This window comes from Thunnus maccoyii, chromosome 12, assembly GCF_910596095.1.
Source record: "Thunnus maccoyii chromosome 12, fThuMac1.1, whole genome shotgun sequence".
In the NCBI taxonomy this organism is placed as follows: domain Eukaryota; kingdom Metazoa; phylum Chordata; class Actinopteri; order Scombriformes; family Scombridae; genus Thunnus; species Thunnus maccoyii.
The window spans coordinates 25,383,414-25,405,931 of NC_056544.1; the positions used below are offsets into that span (position 1 = coordinate 25,383,414).

At 39.3% G+C, this 22,518-nt stretch overlaps 1 protein-coding gene across 1 annotated transcript in view; it reads right to left on the reverse strand.

Annotated features, from left to right (window-relative positions):
• Positions 1-22,518, reverse strand: part of LOC121909245 (contactin-associated protein-like 4) — a 120,613-nt gene that overhangs the window by 57,369 nt on the left and 40,726 nt on the right. The window contains exons 3-5 of the mRNA XM_042429710.1: positions 12,138-12,331; positions 7,168-7,315; positions 4,553-4,759 (exon numbers count right to left, since the gene is read on the reverse strand). Coding sequence (XP_042285644.1) covers positions 4,553-4,759; positions 7,168-7,315; positions 12,138-12,331 — 549 coding nt within the window. The remainder of the gene's footprint in view (positions 1-4,552; positions 4,760-7,167; positions 7,316-12,137; positions 12,332-22,518) is intronic.

The window sequence follows — 22,518 nt, forward strand, 5'->3', positions numbered from 1 at the left end:
GTAGCAGGTGGAGGAGAGAGGGAGAGGACCTTATGACTGAGTGTTTCATTGGATGGATGATCTGATTACTGCTTGAATGACTGGAAAGAGAAAGCAGGAATCAATATGAGATTAGAGAGGAAATAAAAAGAAAATCACTCTATTGACATTAATATATAGACACTTGTGTCTTTAACTTTTTTCTTTTGCTTTTTTGTTGCTGTCTGTCTCTATTTACGTCAGTGTGTCCCTTTTTAAATATCATTGAGGTCATCAGGGAAGAAAATCAATCATACTTTAAAAACAAAAGAAGTGTCACCAATAATTGTGCATGTAGGTTTTTGTCTGGACAGTCAGTAGTTTGAATCTTTGGATCAATTTGAAAATATCTTAATGTGGAATATGAAAAAGCAACGTTGTCCCCAGCGGAAAGACTGCTGTCAATGAGGATTGTTACATGAAATGTGATGGGGTCATCAAAAATCAATAGGTTGCTTCCTGCTGGGAGCATGACTGTGCACAGCAAATATTATGTTGTAACAAGTAACGGGTCAACAGATATGAAATATTTAAAGATTGGTGTGATATTGCCACAAGAGGAAAGGTCACAGAGTCTCAAAAGTCAAAACCTTTTTCGTCTTTGTTTTCAAGATATGTCGGTCATTTTATTACAAAGAGCTCTGCAGACGTCTGGGACTGTGGAGTGCAGTGAATCCATATGTGTGAGACTGTATGAGACAAACTAGTGCTTAACAAGAGCGAGCATGCTCAGCAAAATCTCCAGATAACAGTTTAAAAAACTGCAAATGGCTACATTTTTTATTAATGTCGAGGAGGGTCAGACTGCATGTGTTTGCCTCATTCTTGCCGCCTCTGCTGAACACTTGGAGGTTTTTTTCCTCCAAAGTAACCCCGTATCATATCTAGTCTGCAATTTCACTGCAGTTGTGACTTTAAATGTGATTACACAGCAAGAGGAACTGCTGTCATTGTGATCAGCTCCAAACATAATGTTTAAACCCTAAATGATTTCACAAGGTCACATACTGATGCCTATAGCCTAAACATTTCACAAAAGCAAATATTTAAGCATATTGATGGTGTATAAAGATAAAGATTTATACTAGTGTGTCAGAACTCCAGAGCAAGAGGTTTCTTGTCTCAGGCAGATGCAGAATAAACGTATTCATGCATTTATTTCTTGTTGGTTGGACTACTGAAATGGCAGATGCAGACGAGACAGACAGACAGCATGCCATTGCCAGAATCCTAACAAGAAAGAACAAATTTGATCACATCACACCTGCTCTCATATTTCAGCATTGGCTACCAGTCAGCTTCAGAATTGACCACAACATTTTCCTCCCTGTATATAAAGCCCTAAATGGCTTTGCTCCACAGTACCTCTCTGACCTACTCATTCAATATGAACTCTTAGGTCTTCTGGCTCAGGCCTTCTAGTTGTTCCGAGAGTTAAAGCCACAGTCAATGAAGCAGATTTTGTTTTTCGTGGTCCTAGCTGTTGGAATACCTTGCCAGATTATATTAGATGTACATTAACAGTGTTTAAAATCAGACTGAAAACCTTCCTGTTGTCCTATGCATTTGATTTGTTTTATTATGTTTAAAGTGTTGGATTATTAGTTGTCTACATTCATCTGTATATGTACATGCTGTATATGCATGTTTTTGTTCTGTTTTGTTTTTTCAATGTGAAACACATTGAATCTCCCGCAAAATGCGCTGTATAAAGTTTACCTTGCCTTGCCTCTCTCTGCTTTCACAAGGAAGGAAAAGTTAGGCAACTTTTCAAATGTATGTACCTTTCTAGCCTGTCGTTATAAGATACTGTAAAAATGGTCTGAATGTTCTGCTGCAGGTATTTTTTGGAGGTTCTAGAGAAGATTCTGCCTGTTTGAGATTTTTCTGGATCCTTTACAATGATATCTGTGTTCCATGATGTTCTGGGTGCACTGAAGGATGTTTTAGACACCAGTCAGATGCTTCAAGGCTGCTAAAATGTTGTTGCAGGTGCTGAGTTTAAATATCTGGCATGGCATATTGACTTGACCTAGATGTATGATTTCCAAACAACCCAGGAGTTCTAGACCAGTGGTTCTGATCCTTTTTGGCTTGTGGCCCCTTAAAATGAAGCAGTGTCTACATACGTACCCTCAACACCAGTTACACTTCACCACTCTACCTAAAAGTTATTTTTCTCTCCAAACTTTTCAGATTGTTTCCTTTAAATAATTATTAGATGCCCTAAGAGAACTATCCAGCGTATCAAAAAAAAGCAAAGATTATAGAAAAGCTGAAAAAAATGAAAAGAAACGTGTATAGCAGAATGATAACCTTTATTTTCTATCCTTATTTATCATCTTGTGCCCCTTCAGATTTATCTTATGACCTCTTGGAAGAATCCCGACACATTAGGAGTCAGTCGCTATTGTGGATTGCTGTGGATGCTCTAAAATGTGTGTACTGACAGCTCTTGTGGTTCTCATAAACAGAAATTTAAATCCGCAATACTCAAAACCCCTCAGCCATCATGTTGCACTGGAGTAGAACTCACCAACCCCTGGCATGTTTGTTTTTCAAAACGAATAAAGTGACAGGAAAGGAACGCGCTGAATTGTGATCCAACAAAGATACAATATATATACCAAACTGACATTTTGATGGATGTAAAGCAGAGAGGAAACACAATGGTTTTAGAATTTTAATAAAGCTGCATGTTTATTTTAGCTGTTAGGAGCTTCTGTAAACTAGTGGGCTAAAATTATCATTAAAGAAAAATCAAGAACTAAGGATGATATAGATTTAGGTTTGATTTGTAGACACAAAGCTGAAAAAATGGGGAAAAAACAAGAAAAATCCTTTGACAAGGCCCTTTAAAAAATCCTCATAGGCTCATAAGGTGTAGATCCTGAACTCAGTCTGACCAAACTCAACTTAAATTAACTTTATCAGACATTATCAGACAGAATTTAACTACACAAGAGTTTGCATTGACTAAAAACAACCAGTGCTTTTGTTCTTCTGTTATCCAGGACTGTGTTGCTGTTTCTGTGCAGGCTGTTACTCAGAGTTGCCTCATAAGCTCGAGGTCAGACTTGAATGTGTTAGTGTCAGCAGAGCAGAGCTCAGGGTCAATGCACACAGCAGATGACCTACATTACACAATCTGTAAACTAAAAAGCCTATGTAGAGAGAGAGATATAGAGAGAGAGAAGGATAGGAAACAGAGAAGAAGAAAAGGCAGGAGAAGAAGGCAGAGACAGAAATAATGAGAGGCAGAAAGATGAAGGGCATCCAACTCAAGATAAGAGAAAAAGAGGTAAAGAATTGCAAAAGCATATCCGAGAGACCAAAAAATGCAGCAATGTCAGGAAAACTTGGCGAGATAGACAGATGAAGAATTTACAGCTGGAAAAACTGCAAATGGCCTCTTCTGATATAACAAATAAAGGAAATGAATATCTCGGGAGACAAACCAAGACAAACAACAATAATTACAACAGAGAAGGAGGAAAACATAACAGAGTTGGGGGTGGGACAGAAACAGACAAAGAAGAAAGAAAAGAAAGACTGCTTGCTGTTTTCAGAGTTGGTCTGTCACAGCCTAAGTGGAGCTCCTCCCAATCCGTCTTCTCATTTCAATTGATGGCTTTAATTTCCTCTCACTGAGCTGCAGTGTGTCTTTATGGTGACATCGTCTTTAAGGTGGAACTGTCTTCCTTTAAGTAGGCACAGATTCTTAACAGTGACACATTCTTCACTCTTTCTTTAATGTATTGCCCTCTTTCTTTATGGGACTTGTTTCTATAACAGACAGAGGAAAGTATAGAGGACAGTAGAATAGAGGTAGCGATGGGAAATAAGGATGAGAATATGCGAAACAGGTGGCAGAGAGGAGCAGTGGAAAGAAGGACATGAGGAAGAAATAGGATAGGATTGAGGAAGGTGTGTTTTGAGAGATGGAAATGGGGCGAGAGAGAATGGAGGAGATTTAGAGAGTAAGAAAAAGGAGGAATAAAGAGGGAACGGATGGATGGATGGATGTATGGACGGACGGACAGACGGATGGATGGATGGATGGAGAAAGTATGTCAGCAGCCAGATGGGATTCCTGGGAGGTGAACCATATGGTGATGATTCAGCATGGCAGCGTGACAACCTCTGGTTTAACACACACACACACACACACACCTTTGTACAGACTATAAACCATGCATCAAGTCTTGCAGAGTCCAGCCCTAACACATGCTACAGTGAACGGTTACCATTCATCATGGCTGTAACTAGACAGAGATGCAGCAGCAGAGAGTGAGCCAAGTTATTTCAGAAGGGTTTATATTGTCCTCAACCTTTACACCAGTACAAACATAAAGTGACTTACAGTAAAAAAAAGAAACAAATAAAAAGTTTTCCTGCATCTTTCAAGTTGCCTTCAACCCTTTTGCAGGTAATCCTGACATTTCAACAGATTTTTGTGCAACACTCAAGGAGGTTTCTCAGTAGCTGTCAGTATCTGCCAGTAGATATCAGTATATGGGGTTTTGTACTGTACCTTGTCTGGACAGCAGCAGTATCTTTCCTCTCTCCAGCTCCAGACTGAGGCTGAGTCCTCCATGTCCCTCTGCATGCAGCAGTGTCCCAGAATTCCTCAGGGTTTTAAACTTCAGAGAGACGACCTCTCTGGATATCCGCCTTGGCGTGGGACTCAACCTGTACACCAGACTGCTGCCGCCGCCGTCCAAACTCACCACATCAGAGGCTGAAAAACAAAGTAGGGAGACATAGCATACATCGTACTGCCAAACAGCAGTGAAGCATTTAAACCAATACTTTAACAAAGACAAAAGCTTAACTATGAACATGTTTTTCATCTGACCGGGTAAAAATGTATTTAAGTGCTACTGTCACATCATCTTTCACTGTGCGGGGAACGTATTCTTCAGAGTATTGTAACAGATAACCCGTGTTTCAGAGTTGCTGAATTTCATGAAATTTTGTGAATGTGTTAGTAAGTTAGTCTGATATAGTGTTTTTTAACAGAGTCTGTGTGCATCAGACGGTGAAGAGAAACCTCTCAGGGAGGACTGGATCTGTATTCTGTTTAGCACATTTCATAAAAACATAGCACCTTTGTTCTCAAGTTTGGGCTGAGCTGCGGTGAGATGATGCGAGTTGAGGTGAGAGGTGTGTGTGTGTGTGTGTGTGTGTGTGTGTGTGTGAGGGGGAAATGGGGTGTCAAGACTATTTGAACTCCCTTACTATGAAACATCAATTTAATTCTCAAATTAAAACCCTGCCTCACACACACAGAAACACACATGCACACATTTCTCCAACAAGGCGTTGTACTTAACATGCTGCAAAGTCACAAAAGCAAGTGACTGCAAAGGTCTTACATGCCATTCGTCTACCTTATGAGTATGCAGGACTTATACTTTCGAGAGTTTGAATATAAAATAGTATTCAGAGGAAACAGTACATCATACTTAGAGTGGTGGTGAAAACCGCAAGATAAAAAAGAAAGTCCCTCGAGACACACACACACACACAAACACACACGATCAACTGATATTTCTTGGGAGTCCTGCCTCACAGCATCAACATTATAGGGTATCTTTGGATTAGTAGCCTTTATGAAAAAAAAACAGTTATTTGTGTGAAATTTTTCCATAAATGCCAAAACAATAAAGAGGAAAACAAAACCCCATAGCAATAGTAGTCCCATGGATTAAATCTGGCCCCCCCAAACAAAAATATTTGGCCCCCTCATGAAAGCTGACAAGCAGATGCTTATAGGAACGCAAAGCTGCACTGGTGCTGGCACTGGTGTGCATGGAACCTACAGCCAATATCAAGTTATTAGTCTGGCTTACTGGCTATATTTTAATGATTAAATATAACAGCAGTCAGGGCCTTGGTCTCTGTGGATTTTATTTCTGTAGACTAGAGTCATTTAAACAGACCTACAGGCTACAGAGTCCTTTAACAGTGTGCCTGGGTGAGTCTCTGCCTTGTCCACTGACACATCTACTTGCCATAATGGGCATAGATTGTATTTCAAATGCATCTCCGAGATATATTCACTGCCATCTGGTTCATTTTGTGGAGAAAGACTTTGTTGACATTAAAGTTACTAGTTCCAGCTTTATTTTTAAATGTTTCATTTGTGACACACTCCATATAAAACACCTTTAATCTGCACTCAGCAAATTAAACTGACAGCACATGTTTATACGTCTAAAATTAAAAAAAAGCTGTGACAGCTGAGAGTATGACATGTGCTTATTTTCATTTTGAAAAGCGAAAGGTGGGTCGACACAAGTGGGGAAACTGTGATATTTTTTTTTTTGCGAGTGTGAGTCAACAGTTATATTAAGAATCTGCTGTGAAACATGAAAGACAGAAGGTGAATGAGTTAAATATATGTTTTCAAATCTGAAAAACACCGTGCAACGTGTTTATTTTCATTCTGTTGATGCCAGGGCTGATACTGCAAATCTGTTGTGAAATATGCAAAATGGAAACAGTACCAATTAAAATGTTTACACAATATGTTTTCCAGCTATGGGGAAGTGTGAAACATGGTGGTTGTCACTGTTGATAACAGAGGAGACAAACAGTTGGTGGTGAGCCTTTGTGCCTCTTGGTTGTTGTGTTAGGAAAATATGAAAAACACAAAACAAATTTAAACCAATAAGAAAATGTGTGATGGATGATGTGTTAATGAAGTAACAAGACGTGTGCAAAGCAAAGCGATAACACAACATGTTGTACAGTACATACATACATGTGAAAAAGACATTATAAAAAACTATTCAGAGGATCCAGTACATCATACTTTTCTTTCTTTGCTGCATGGAAACATTACAAACTTTTATTATATCACTAATCCCATAACTCTAATCTAATAACTGGCAGTGCTGCCTTGCAAACAATCCATCTTACTGCATTCATTCAGCTGTTTCCTCCTGAACTCTTCCTTTTATCACTTGATTAATTCACCTGATGCTCATATTCGATTTTGTAAACTAGATTTTTGCAGTAAATGATCCTCTAAGAATGCTTAATCAATTTCTCTACAAAGTTTACGATCAAGTGTATTTGTTTCCAATAACCAGAGCAGGTTAAGTGCACAGTCAGGCTGGTGAAGAAGAAGACGGGACTTACTGTAAGGACATCCGTAGGTCTCCAGTCGGAGTCCGATCCGTCCGCTGGGATTCCAGTCCAGAGGGATGAGGCGGAGGAAACGAGCGATCGCTGGCTGCTGCAGCTTGTACTGAACAACGCTGTCTGCATTACTGTTACCTGGAAAAGACTGAAAACACACAAACGCTATCAGAACATATTAAATCACAGTTCAGTGTTGATGGTTTTTCAGGCAAGTGAGTCAGAAATCTACTTGCCCAAAGTCAATTTTTACTTGCCCCTATACAAATTGTATTATTTATTAGCAGTTATCAAATAACAACAAAGACTAAAGTTAATTGTCATGTTTAATCTGTATTTAAGTAAGTGAATAAGAACAAGGTCACAGAGTGTCACAGATTGAAAATGGTATGACCCATCCCCAATATTTCACTGAACATTAAACTCTTTTGATCAGCCCAGTTTCTTTCAAATAATGGAATAGACTCCCTGCCACGATATGCTCCACTGGTTCCTCTATTTAACAGTGGTCACATAAACCTGAAGGATGTTTGTTCATCACACTACTACCCTACTCAATTCTCTTCAAGCGTGCAAGGTGAGGGGGCTATGCTGTGTGCCAGAGAATGAGAACATGATTTGTGATACGACAATGATAGAAAAGAATGATTAAAACATTTTTTACTTAATATTTTTTTACCATGTGCCCGATTGGGTGAGTGAGTTGCTGGATTTACTAGCACAACGTGGCATTTTACTTGCCGCGGGCTATCAGGCAAGCCTTACTGTTGAACCATGTAAATGACTACGTTTTACATTTAAACACACACACAAAAAGTGTTATTCTTTTTCTCGATTTGACAAATCACGCTGTCCATTGAAGTTACGCTCTTCTTATTTTCACCTTCAGACTAGTGAATAATCACTCCTCTGTTAAATATTTGTAGAACTGGATGTCATGAAAATGCCTGGCAACTATTTTGATAATCAAGTGAGCATTTCTGCCATTTTTCTCACAAAAATGCCAAAATATTTCTTAGTTCAAGCTCAGGGTTAAGGTCAATAATGAGGATCTGCTGTCTTTCTCTGTAACTGAATATCTCTGGGACAAAAAACAAACAATTTTGATACATTTGATGACATCTTACAGGGCTCTAGTGAAATATGATAGGGATTTCTCATTACTTTCTCACATTTATAGTCAAATGGTTAATCGAGAAAACAAATTTGACATGCATCATTTGCAGCGTCTGTCACCACTTATGTATACGTCCGCTCACTTACAATGTGAAAATACTTTGTTGTGCTGTATTTTTTAAAATACGGATATTCAAAGTTCATACATTCATGATATTTCTGTGGATTAACAAACACTTCCTGCTAAATTTGGAATATGAAGAGTGAACTGCCCCTATTTCTGACTTCGGGCTGACTGCCTGATGGATCTCGTCCATCTGGCTATCTCTCCTAATTACATCCCTCCCTTGAAGTTGACATGCAGGTTAACTGGCTCCCCCACTGCTGAATAAAAGCTTAGACACATAATTAACGTATAAATTTATCCAAAATCATGAGGCAGTGGAGCAGAATCTCCTCATATGATGAAGAGAGACATGTTTAAAGAAGGAGTGTATGTAACATAAAAGTGTATATGTAGTATCGTCTTGATCCTGATTCTCTCTATTTGGAAACTTTTTCATGTACATTCAGCTGAAATTAACCAATCAAAGTCACTGCTGGACACACGTAACACACATAAAAGAGCAGCAACCACACAGCAACATATTACAAAAGTGTATGTGGTGTACTGTAAATACTGTATGTTGACATTCACAGTCAGACAGTCACAGCAGACACTTTTTCTCACAGTTCTCAGCTGATGAGAGAGGAGAGCCTTCAGTTCAGTAAATGACTCTCAGGAGAGAAAAGCATCTCTACTACTTTCAGAAAAAAGGACGAGTCTCCCAAACTGTTTGAGAAACAGAAAGAGGAAGAGAAACAGGAAGTGTCTGTTCACACAGCGCTGATTAAATTCCTGGTGTTAATTTCTATCATCAATGCATAGATGAGGTGAGGTTGGATGTTGCCTATACACAATCGTAAACATCTGTTAACAACAGCAGGTGTTGAGAAGTGCGAAGCAGGTGGAAGTAATACGTTATTGTGTTTATATTAATGTGCATCTCACCCTCCACTCAAGAGCTCGTTTATTTCAAAGTCTGTCAAATTCCCTGGCAGTATTTTATGCAAAACATTTCAAAAGTGAGATTGAAAATTTATGGACAGACCGTATATTATTAGTCTCTTTAGTTGTTCCCCTTAAAGTTGAAAAAAGAGAGAGATGAGAAAAAAAATACAAAAAGAAAAACTTCCTTCCTTTGTTTCTTCAAGCCCAAAGCGGAAATATAGATGTTGTAGTTGATCTAACAGCTCTGCCATCAATTTTCTTCTCTGACAGACTCTCTAAGCCTGTCTGACTAACACACAGAAGTTCAGAAACACTTTGAAATGTGACTACAGTTTATGTAAAGTGTCAGATCAACATGTTTTAAGCTGTGAGAAGCTGTTCTCTGCACTCCCAGTGAAGAACCTCAGTGCTGAGATTAGCTGGATTCTCTCCATATGAGGAAATTGCTTTGCCTGAACTTCTAATCAAAAGCTCCTCTCTGCAGGACTGTAACAAATGTGGTTGTACTCTGCATGAGTGTCCATGCTCAAAGTGGAAAATATTACATGTTTTTTCCATGTTTGTAGCACTATTTGATTTGGTATTGGACTCTCGAGGAGCATGTGGTTAAGAGACTCAAACATATTTTGAACTGGCTCACTGTGATGACAGGATCAAAACTACTTAGTATTCCAGTGGCTGTATACTGAAGCATGTACCATCACCACAGTGGGATAAATACAAGTCCAACACGACACTTGTGAGATGGGAGAACACTGAAGGGAGCTGTTGCGTTTATCAGGAGGTTAGAAGCGATTTCTCACTGCCTCTGCTGTCCATCTGACTGATTTCTTCATTGATCAATCCTACGGACACCAGCTGAGTTCTTGACAATAGTTGCACTTCTTACCAGACTTAAATACATATACACCTGCCACTCTGAACAGTATCCCATTCGTGACATTCGTGACCAGTAAGGATGCACATGAAATCACCAGATGTAGTATCTGTCAGCACATATTTGACTAACCTTGTGTTACATAATTCGGTTGGTACTAAGACTGTTAAAACTGCAAACCATAAATTTCTGCATCTTGGTGGTGAGAGTTAATTGAAATGATGTTTCAAGTACGACAAAGATTGCAGACAGCTTTTCCAGCTATAGTGATGTCACTACAGTAGCATGACAGGATGCACATTTTGTGATTATAAAAATAAATTCACACTATGTTTACCGCACTTTTTGTGTGACAACTCTGGTTTGAATTACCAAACCAAGATCAGGATCCGATATCAGTCCAGCCAAAATAAATATGGCAGTCTTGATATATAACAACACCATACTGATGACAAGCAATTATGATGTTTTCACAAAAAGGTCAAACTTTGAGTACAGCATTAAAGCCCCTAAAGCTAGGTCGATACTGTCGGATCTGCTTGTCAGTACATACCTTTCTGACATCAAGTTTAAAGAGCTGTGTCCCACCATGTCTACAAATTTCTGAAACTGACGATGTGACATTGACACCCACTTCACACAATGCGGAGGTGAGAAATGAGCCAGGGTGAACAACATAGTGCAACACTAAGAATGCTGAGCTACTACTGATCAGGCTTAAGTCGATCCTTAGTTATTATTCATTAAGTGTTTAACCCTCAAAAGCTCAACTTATCCAGACCATCAGGACTGTCTGGGTGGCTTGATCAGCCGTTGTGAAAGTTATCTGGCAACATAAGCAAACAACCCCCCTTCTTTTATCAGATTTCATCAAATATGTCTAAATCCTGATTTGTGCAAAGAAGTACATGTAACATTTGCCTTTTCCAGCGGAGCCCTGCCCACTTCAAACCAGCAACAAAAGCACAAATACAGAAATCTTTCAAGAGAAATAATCAAAGCTGCTCTTACATTGACAGAAAATTGTGAGTTCATGAAAGACCACATGACTCACAGTTAGTAGCTTTTTCTGAAAAAAAAAAAGGTTTTCGGGGCCTTTAAAAGAGACCTTCAGCAACACGCAAACATAGTGTAGTCATGTTTTTCTTATTATTTTCAACTCCATACTGACAATAAAAGGGTACATCATCAAAGATAATCTTGAAAATTTTAAGTAATAAACAGACAGGAGACACTGTGAGTAAAACCACCGCACACTTTGAATTTTCATCCAGCAGACAAACTGGTCTTTTCCTTCATTGATTTTACTTTCCGGCTGTGCTCCAGACTGCACCACCATGCTCTCAGCCAGGAAAGTGATGATGCCCGGCTGCCTCTCTGTCCTGCTCTGTGTCCATCAACAGCAGCTTAAGTGTTTTGGCAACAGGTCCGCACAGTCAGCAGTGCTCTTTCATTGGTTCATCCATTATTAATGAAGAGTCAAAGGCTCCTGATGACTGTGATTATCTCTGCAGGTTGGACGGATCCCTGCAGACCAGTCCTGCTCAACACTATATCCACTGTAAATATGACTGTAGCTGTGCAGGAAAATTAGTTTGTAATGACCCTGGTGGGTGTTTGTTACCTAATACTCTACTGATTTGTGCACTTGTGTGGCAGTAATAAAGTGATACTGTTCTATCACATACTAGAGCCTTTGTTCTAATTTTCCAATGCAACTCATATTTACATGTTTATTGGCTTCCTGTCCTTCCTGTCTTAATCGCACTGTTCTGGTACTGTAATGTTCAGATTTTGGAGTTGTTTACTTGAATATAGTCTCATCACTGCACCATCTCTATGCTGCTCCTGCTGTAACATTGCAAGTTTCTTTTTTTGCTGTTATAATAAACAGTTTTTGTACAGTTTACACAAGTATGGACTCACCCCTATACTGTCCTCCTGCCGGTACTGTTTCCAGTTGTGTCCCGTGTCGCTGAACATCAGCAGGTAGGACGACAGCCAATCAGAGCTGCCGTAGCGGCCCTGCGTAGCAACAGCTGTGATCTTGGTCCGCTCACCCAGGTCAACCTCCAACCATTGATACCTGTCTGAGGTGAGAGGAGACCAACCTCCAGCTCCTGTAGAGAGAAAAAAGAATGATTTATTACATTTCAATCTACAAGGTATAGGATGAGTGTGTGTGTGTGTGTGTGTGTGAGAGAGGAATTAATTGCGTGACCTTTAAGTCTTTACCAACACCACACTTTGTTGAGAGGCGGTTGGCAACACTGGACTGTGACTGGATGCAAGATGGCAGAGGGAAGTTATGGATCAGGAAGATGAGTTAGGGGAGATGGAAGTAGGTGTAGGAGTTATGAATAACGGGATACGGTTAGGGAAAATAAAATGCAAAAAGAAGGAAAAGAATAAATCAAATGATAGTGATTGTGACAGGAGAACAGCTATAATAAAAAGGAGGAGAGAGGATTACAAGGTAACTGTTAAACTTGTGCAAAAGGGTGCTTCTTTCGGCGATTGCAATCCAATACAGCTAACTAAATCCATCATGGATCACTGTTGATTATATGTAAAGATGGAGGACAAAAAGAGTGAGCAATCAGATTCAATTAAATAAATGGCAGGAAAGTACAATGTTCACTGATTAGTGACAGAAAATTAGTCAGGGGAGTTGACACAGGGATATTGGTAAAAGTATCAGCAGATGATGTGAAAGGAAATGTAATAAATGTTAGTGAGGTCAAACGTCTGAAGACAAACAGAAATGGGATTAAATGTGATAGTCTGTCAGTTTTGATCACCTTTGATGAAGAAAGACTCTTGGGAAAAAGATCTTCACTGGATATATGTGTTATGATGTGAGGCTGTATGTTCCACCACCACTCAGATGTTTCAAGTGATTTGGACATGTGGTGGTGGTGCAAGGGAAAGCAAAAGTGTGGTAGTTGTGGTGGAGACCATGAGTATGGCAAGTGTGCAGAGGGGGTAAAGCTGAAATGATGCAATTGTGGAGGGGAAAATATCTCAGCTTACTGTGAGTGCGAGGTTAGTAAGAGAGAGCGGCAGAGGTGCAACGAATCAAGGTTGCCCAGGGAATCAGCTATATATAAGCAGTAAAGAGGAGACGCATCATCTTTATGGCAGGTGTCAAGTCAAAATGACACTAGGAACAAAGATACAGGAAGATGTGAAGGATGTGATAAGTTGTGGGAGGAAACTCTGATAGTGAGTAAGAGTGAGTTTGTACTCTTTAAGGCAGAGATAGTCAACTGTTCAGCACAGATGAAAAGCCTAAATGAAAGAATCAAAATAATTGTCAGCTGAGAAAGGGCTGCACTGGGAAACAGTTAAAGCCATTCTTAATGAAGACACACTAGCCTCTCAGACATGGGCTGGACTCTCTTAATGGTGTTGATTCTACTTCAGTGGAATGCAAGAAGCTTAATTGCAAATGGCCAAGAGTTTAAGAAGTATATTGATAATTTGAGACAGAAACCTAATGTAATTTGCATACAGGAGACATGGTTGAAACCACAGTTGGATTTTATTATAAAGGGATATGCTGCAGTTAGAAGAGACAGGGAATCTAGGAGGAGGAGTTGCAACATTCATAAAGAATGAAATGAGTTATATGGTTATACATGTAAACATAGATCATGAATCAGTTGTGATTAAGGTATTTACTGACTGAGGTAATATAAATATAATTAATTATAATCCATGTGGGAAACTAAGTCATGATATATTAGAGGATGTTGGGGGACCAATGCAATATAGTGTAATATGCTGTGGGGTGTTCAATTCACATAATTCATTATAGGGGAGCAATAGCACAGATGCAAATGGTTTAGTTGTTGAGGAATTTATAGATGATCACTGTTTGGTGTGTATTAATAATGGGGAAGGAATACAATATAATAGTGCACAAAACACAGAGGCAGCACTCGACCTGACATTTGTATCTAGTGCAACAGCGGGTGTAAGCACATGGAGTGTGCTAAATCATACTACAGTAGGTAGCAATCACTACCCTGTAGTGACTAAAGTTGGCTCAAAGATTTATTATGATAAGGGAAAGAAAATTCCCAGATGGAAATTGGGAAATGCTAATTGGGCTGCTTTCCAAAAGATCTGGGCAAACAGGTGTATGAAACTTCAAGAGGAGAACCAGATGGATGTAAAAATATTCAATGGTGAACTAGTTATTGAATAATTCAGTCCACTGAGGAAACAATCCTTAAAAGTACAGGAGCTAGATGTACCAAGAATGTACCTTGGTGGAATAGCAACTTTAACAAAGCCGTAAAAGCCAGAAATAAAGCATTTTGGAAACTCAAAAAACTTCATTCTCAGGATGCTTTGATCCAAGGGCACAGGCATTAGTGAGGAGAATAATAAGAACACAAAAACGCACATTTTGGAGGCAATATTGTAGCAGTATTATAATAGAGAAATACAGCTGTCAGATTTATGGGGTATGATCAGAAGAATGAGGGGGATTAGAAAAAATTATGAGTTACCGGTAATGAACAGTGGGGACAAAATGGCTGTCAACAACTTAGAAAAGGCTGAACTTCTGGTACAAACATTTAGAAAAGTTCAGAGTTAAATAATCCTACAGAGGAGGCCGGTCAGTGTAGAAACAGAAGAGGGAGATGTCAGGAGATCCATAAGACCTGCCTGTCAATATGTTTGTTCATCAGACCACTCCTGGGAAAAATGTTGTATATTATAAAATGTTGGTACACATGACAGATAATACACTGGGTGTAGTGTTACTACTGTTTATCATAGTTTGGGATACCGGCCAACTTCCTTCAGTGTGGAAACAAGCAATAATTTTGTTCCTTCAAAACCAGGAAATGATCCCTCACATCCTTCTAGCTACAGACCTACGGCCTCAACTTCCCATTTATGTAAAATAATGGAACGAATGTTCACAGAGAGATCAACATATTTCCTAGAAAGTAAAGCTCTTTCTCTGTATTGTGCGTAGAATCAGACATCAAGAAAGCACAGACCAACAAGGAAGTAGTGATAGCTGTCTTCTTTGATGTGGAAAAGGCATATAACACACCCTGGAAAGAAGGGCTACTTATTAAGTTGAAGTCATTGGGAAGTGGCAGTGGAGCATATAATTGGGTTATGGACTTTTTATTAGACAGGAAAATACAAGTAAGAGTAGAGAGCAGAATAGTCAAGTGTATATATGATGGAGAATGGAACTCCGCAAGGTAGTGTATGTAGTCCGTTGTTATTCAACATAATGATCAATGACATCCTCTCTCAGGTTGAACAAACCGTAGGAAAATCTTTGTGCGCGGATGACTGAGCTCTGCGGATAAGCGTTCGCAATGTATCTTATGTCAATAAGAAAACGCAAGCTGCAAGAGTTGAAGTGGAAAAATGGCCAAGTAAATGGGGATTCAAACTGTCTGTGGCAAAAACACAAGTAATTTGTTTCTCAAGACAGCATAAAATCACACCCACCTCCTTAAAATTGTATGAACCTCCTCTTGAGCAAGTTATTAGATTTCTTGGGGTTTGGTTCGACAAAAAGCTTTTCAGTTAAGTTGAGAACAAATGTAAAAAGGCAGCAGAACCAAACCTAAAGAAGTTAGATGTATTAAAAGCTAAGGCCCTGAGAATGCTGGCATACTGGGTTCATCTCTAGGGGCAATATGTTACATATCCTGCTGAGAGTGTTTTAACCGACTGCTGGGAACATAATGAGACGCATTTCATAAGGTTTGGGTGGATTGGTAATACAAAGGCAGAAAACATAGGATTACATCAATTACTGTACAGCTCCACAGTTTCAATTTCTTCTATTCCTCCCCGGTTATTCCCCTTGCCAAGTATAGACCTCAAAATACAGCAGGAATTGAAGGACAAGTCAGAGCAACTTCCACTTATGACGCATAATCCAGAACTATTTTAATCAGCATTTTTCAGACTCTTTATATTCACAGATGGCTCCAAAGATTCTGATACAGAGTGTGCAGGTGCAGCAGTATATACCCCAGTGAATGAGCCATATATTAGGAAAAGGATATCAGACCATTTGTCAGTATATACCACAGAGCTACTGGCAATATTATTGGCCCTATAGTGGACAGAGGAGGAGGAAATAAATAACACCGTTATTGCATCTGACAGCTTTTCAACACTAACAAGCATAATATCTGTCAGATCGTCATTTGGAACAGATATTATCAATGAAATATTCCTTATAATAAACAGGATGGAAATTAGGGGTATATCTACATACTTCCTTTGGGTTCCTGCTCATGTTGGTGTGGAGGGAAAGATATTGTGGATATTCTGGCCAAACAAACACTCAGAATTATGCATGTCAACCTACTAGTTCCATTAAGCAGAGGTGAAGCTAAGACATTCATTAGGACATATCCACAATCAGTATGACAGGAGTATTGGGATGATAATGAAACTGGAAGACATCCATATAATATACAAAGACATGTTGGTGCTGAGAGGATAGTGGGCTGGAAACGAAGGGAAGAAAATGTCATCACTCATCTGAAAATAGGTCACACAGATCTCAATCATAAAATAGGCAAGCACCCAACCAGAAAATGCAAACATAGCCAACCAGAGACAGTCGAACATGTACTACTTCATTGTAGATAATACTGTACAATATCAAGATTAATCACCTTCAGGCACTAAGGAAGGCAAAACACCATGACTTCTCATTGTCAGGTCTCTTGGGGAAAACACCAGGCAAGATACACCAGGCAAGAAAACTTATTAAGTTTTTGAAGGAAACTGATTTAGCTAAAATAATCTACAGTTTTGTTTTGTTTTTGTTTTGTTTTTTAAATTTCCTGCATAATCTCTTGTTCCACACTCCAGTCCAGTTGATGGTGGTAATGCACCTCTAGGCTGGTTTGCCAACCGCCAATAAACACTAAAGAAGATGAAAGAAGTCAAAGTTGAGAGCTGAGAATGTACATCATGGATGTATCATGGATGTATGAAGAGAACTGGATACAAGCAAATTTGACATAGTGTCCAAACCATGCAGTTTACAATGTCACTTGATGCACGCTGGCCCAAAAAGACTTTTCCCCATATCATAGACTTACATTGTGAAAGAGATGTCTGTGAATCAGTGGATACATTTTTTTTCAGAACCCCTGCGGATGACTTGTCTCACTATCAGAATTTGAGCAACAAAATGACTCTGCAAGAAAGCGAAACTATGCTAAATAAAACCAAATAAACGTGTTGTCCTCTGAGCTCAGTGTTTTATCTGACTATTATAAAGGCTATATTGTCACATCTTGCCTGGACTTAAGGTGTTTTTTTGGTGTTATGTTGTGTTCTGTATGGTCTCCTGGTTTTGCACGTTTGTTTAGTCCCTCGGTTCATCACTGCATCATTGGTTTGTTGGGTTGTGTGCTTGGGTTTGTGTTTGGTTTTGGATGGGTTAGTGTAGATGGCGTTGGGTTTGTTTTCTGGGTTTTTGTTCTGTTTCCCTTGTGTGTTCATGTACTCCTCCACACCTGCCCTGCATTTGGACTCGTTAGCCCTGCCCTGCTGTCTTCCCCACACCTGCCCTGTGTTAGCCTCGTCAGCCCTGCCCCGCTCCCTGTGTGTCCTCAGCCAATCAGCTCCCTGTATGTTCATTCCCCTCTCGAGTTCTCCACCCATCTCCCCACCTGCACCTCATCCCCTTGTTAGTTCAGTTTCTTTAAGTTCTGGTTTTTCTGTTCAGTCTTTGTTGGATTGTTTTGTGTTGTTCCTTCTGCGAGTTCTGTTCAGCCCTGTTTACCTGTCCGTGACCGTCCACTATTAAAAGAGTTTTTCGTCATATCTGCATTCCGGCCTCTGCGTTTGGGTCCACTCCTGCATCTCCTGAGCCCTGACATATATCTGATATAATATGGCATCACATTCATCTGATTTCAGCCTGAGTTGTCTAATTAAGCTATCATCATAGGCCCATGTTGGTAGCATTAAATGTGGTGTCTAATTACAGCATAATTTGGTAGTAAGGGTAGAATAGCGCATATTTTGGATCTGATATGGCATTGTAGACTATGATCTCGTAAAACTGTGTATAATAGTGTATTAGGATCTCCAATATGGTTTCTAATTAGAATATAATTTGGTATAATAGCATCTAAGTATAGTATATTTTTGGTCTAATATGACATGATATGTGGTTTCTAATTACATCACAATTTAGGTTTATGGTGTGTGCTTATAGTATAACTGTGTTTACTGTCTAATAAAGATCATATTATTTCTAGTTTGTGTCTAAATTTGATACAAAGTACGGCATATTACATCTTATTAGTGTACTGTAAAATAAAGAGCGATCCACATTCTGAAACACGAACAACAGTTTAAAACAAATTTCACTGCAATAGAATACAGTGTTTTATATTTAGCTTGTTGTGTTGGAACAGATGATTGGTTTCATTCCAAGACGCTGCAGGAGTTTTTTAATGTAGAAAATTGAATTTTAAGAATGTAAGGCACTCAGATTGATGCTGTGTAGTACACAGGACATATCCAGATAGCAGTACATATTGAAGTCCATTTGTCTTCATAAATCAAAAGAAGACATTCAAAAGAATGCAAACCTCTGCCAATTCTGAACAATTTTCCAATTTACAAACCTGCAGCCTCTGCAGCTTTTTAAGCTTGTTTATCATTTGTCTTTGATTTGTCTGTTTTTTTTTTTCTTTGCCACACAATGCTGTTTAACAGAATTTCTGGACTTTCTCACTTTCTAAGCACACATATGCACCATAATACATGACCCCTAAGCTGTAACGTTAACTACAAGATCTAATATCACAAAACTACATTAATATATTCTCATAGAACATTAAGAGCAGCACACTACACACCTTAATGTATGTTACACAGTTACTATTCTATAGGACTGTATATATTACATAAAGCACACAAATGGCTTAGATTGGAACAACTATTTTTGTGTCAGAGCAATGATGAACACAAGCAGTGCTCCAACAGGTTGTTATTGTCCTGACTTTGAAATTCATTTTGCCCATCTTTGTGGTATTTTAGTGTCCGGCGCAGAGTGCACAGCACACAAGTGGGATGGGAACATGAAGTGAGTTGTTGGTATTTTGGTGGAAGTTGGGTCACTCCACTGGATATTTGGGGATTTTGCAAACAAGAGCAAACTAAATACTTTAATAACTGAATAATGTCTGAAATTCTATATCCAGTAGATATAAACAAGCATTAAACATATCATTTGATGTGGTTAAAGCAGGAATGCCAATAATGCTGTTGGTATTTATCTGCATTTATCTGCCTCTGTTGCTTTAAGAGCCATGCTCACAACTCTGCCAGGCTGAACTTGGGTACAGCTGTGCTTCGTGGTAAATGCTAACATCAACATGCTAACATACTGATTTTAGCAAGTATCAAGTTGAACTTTTTCACCATCTAAATCTTGCTGGCATTTCCTAATTTTCAACCAAACGCAAAGTACAGCTAAGGTTGATGGGAATGTCAGTTTTGTAGATATCTGGTCATGAACCAAAGTATTGGACAAACTGAAAATTTTGACCTGATGATGGTGGTAGATCATCCTGAGGGGGGCATGAATGCTTGTACCAAAATTAGATGGTAATCCATCCAAAAATGGTGGACTGATAGATCAACCAACTGACTTACATTGCCATCCAGCATCCAGCACTAATAAGCTGTTATATTGTAAGTAATTTTGAAATAAAGCAATGCAGTTTGGTATTTTGTGCACCACTTTTTAAAATTCCTATGCTTCTCAGAATGCCGTTGGACAGCCACAAGACGAACGAAGACCAACAAATGTTGTTTGCCCCTTCTTCTGAAAATTGTTTGATGTTTGACATTTTCTGCTTTCAAATGTCCTGAAATCCTAATGGCGAGATCATTAACTCTTCTTTGACCTCAGTTCTTCTTGATGTTTCACTGGATAATAAACAATAATACACCACACATTATTGTGTAGCCAGTTACTACATTTCCCAAACTAAATATCATCAATAAGAGGTTGCGGTGCCAGATATCGATCAGTTGCATATAGAATGTCAGACTGGATCAATTTCCCAAGTATAGCACTGCTTAGAGGCTTTGGCATTATCTATTGATTAGTTGTTCAGTTTGCCGGTGAGTCTGTATCACAGGCAATCCTTTGCTATATAAAATATCATCAATAAGAGGTTGTGGTGCCAAGCATTGATTAGTTTTACAGTACCCCTGCAGGTTCCTTTCCCATATTACATATCACCAACAAAGAGCAGTGTTGTAACATATTGATCAGTTGTATTCTGGGTCAGTAGGTTGAGAAAATAAAAGAAGGTCTGATGAAATATGGTGATTAATTGTGCATTTTTTCAATAGGGTGGTAGCCTTTCCTATATATGGATTTAACCAGCTGCACATTTTGCATTGTGTCTTATCTCAAGACTGTCAATAAAGGCTGTGTTGTTGGTCATTAATTAGTCATATACAAGCTCATTGCCATTAGATTTGTCTGCGTTTTCAGATACAGAGACAACTGCTACAAGAGAGAAAAGAGACAGAATGTGCGTGTAGTTAAGTGCTTTGTCAGGACAAAGCGATGCCTCAGAGCTCAAACACCAGATGGACGGATTCTGAAGGAGGCTGCTGACCAATGTCCCACTGAGTGTGCCCGTTCACCACGTTCACACACACACAGATAGAGAGAGGGGGAGAGAGATAGAGAGAGAGAGAGCACAATCATGCACACCCATCTGTACAGAAAAAAAGATAGGAGGAAAGACTGTCCAGAGCCAAGCTCTTGGAAACCATTAAAAGAACAAACAGACAGAAAAACATTGTAAATATCACTTGTCCTCATGTTACCAAGCTGTTGTCTGCTCTTTGTTTCAGCAGCAGGAAGCCAACATTTTGTTACAAAGCTACAAACAGCCTTTATCCCAAACCTCCAGGGGACAGTGCTAGGCTGTTTGATTTTGGTGTAGGGGTCACAAACTGTAGTCCATTTGATGTCCTCGGGCCCAGAAAGCACAAATCCATCCACAACAGTATCAACTGTAAAACTACAAAAGAACTGTAGTTATTTAGACAGTTTTTCATTCATGTGGTCCAACAGTGAGCCAAACAGATAGTGTCATAAGGATCAAACAAACAGTAAGCAACCAGAGAGTATAGAAACTTTTGTAGAAATTCTTTCTTTTGTAGGAACCTTTTACAACAGAGAACTGGTATGCACATTACTGTCAGCACCTGCCTTGATATCGCACCCATATATCATAGTTAATATCAGATCCCAAGTTACCTGAACACCCTCTCAGGGCAGCTAATTGCTGCCAAATGAAGTGGGCAGCCAACCATTTTCCTACAGTGAACCATGGCCTCACACTTGGAGGTGATGGCTCTCATCCCAGCTCCTTAGCACTTCTTGACTGCAAACTGCATGATGGTGGTTATAGTCCGATACGACCAACAGAAATACATAGTCAGCAAACAGCAAACAAGTGCCTTCCTGGGGTAAACAAACCGAACACTCCTGAAGTGCACCCAGAGATTCTGTACATGAAAATAAACATCCGACACACACAAGAAAGCACTGCTTAAATTGGCACCTAATATTCCTGCAGACATGGTTAAACCTTCTCCATGTCCTCCGAACTCCTGCAGGCTGGATGGACAAACTCGCAAAACCCCTCCAGAATAACCATAACGAGGCAAGATCTTCACCGCTCCTCTTGAATCTGAGGTTTGACAATCAATGGAGGCCTCTTTTCAAGCACAGTGATATAACATCTCCCAGGGTGGCTGAGTTGTGTGGACCTTCATAGATTTATACATTCACATTAAAAAAATTACTTAGATTTAAGAAAGAGGGGCATCCTAGTGACCCAGTGTACATAAACACTTGCTCAATGCCAATTATTTGGCCTGCAAATTGGCCTGTGTTGGAATCTGGCAGCAACAGGCCAGCTGTGTTGCTAAAGTGGCTGCTGTAATTGTTCCTGAAACTGATATTTAGTTTAGCATTGATATTTAGCTCTTTATTTATATGTTTAGGTAATACTAGTTTCATCTGTCAATTTTTAAAAAATTGTTGTTACCACTCAAGAGGACTGAGCTGGTGGTAGACAGAGGAGAAAATCTCAGCAGTGAAAATGAATCAGTGTCGGTCTAGCGGCTGGTGGAGCCTGATCTTTAAAGAGCTAAAGGCCAAAGCTAATAAGCACTTGACTAACAGACGTGTCCAGTGACAGCAGAGCAAAAAAGAGCAGACACTCTGACCTTTCCTCATGAATAT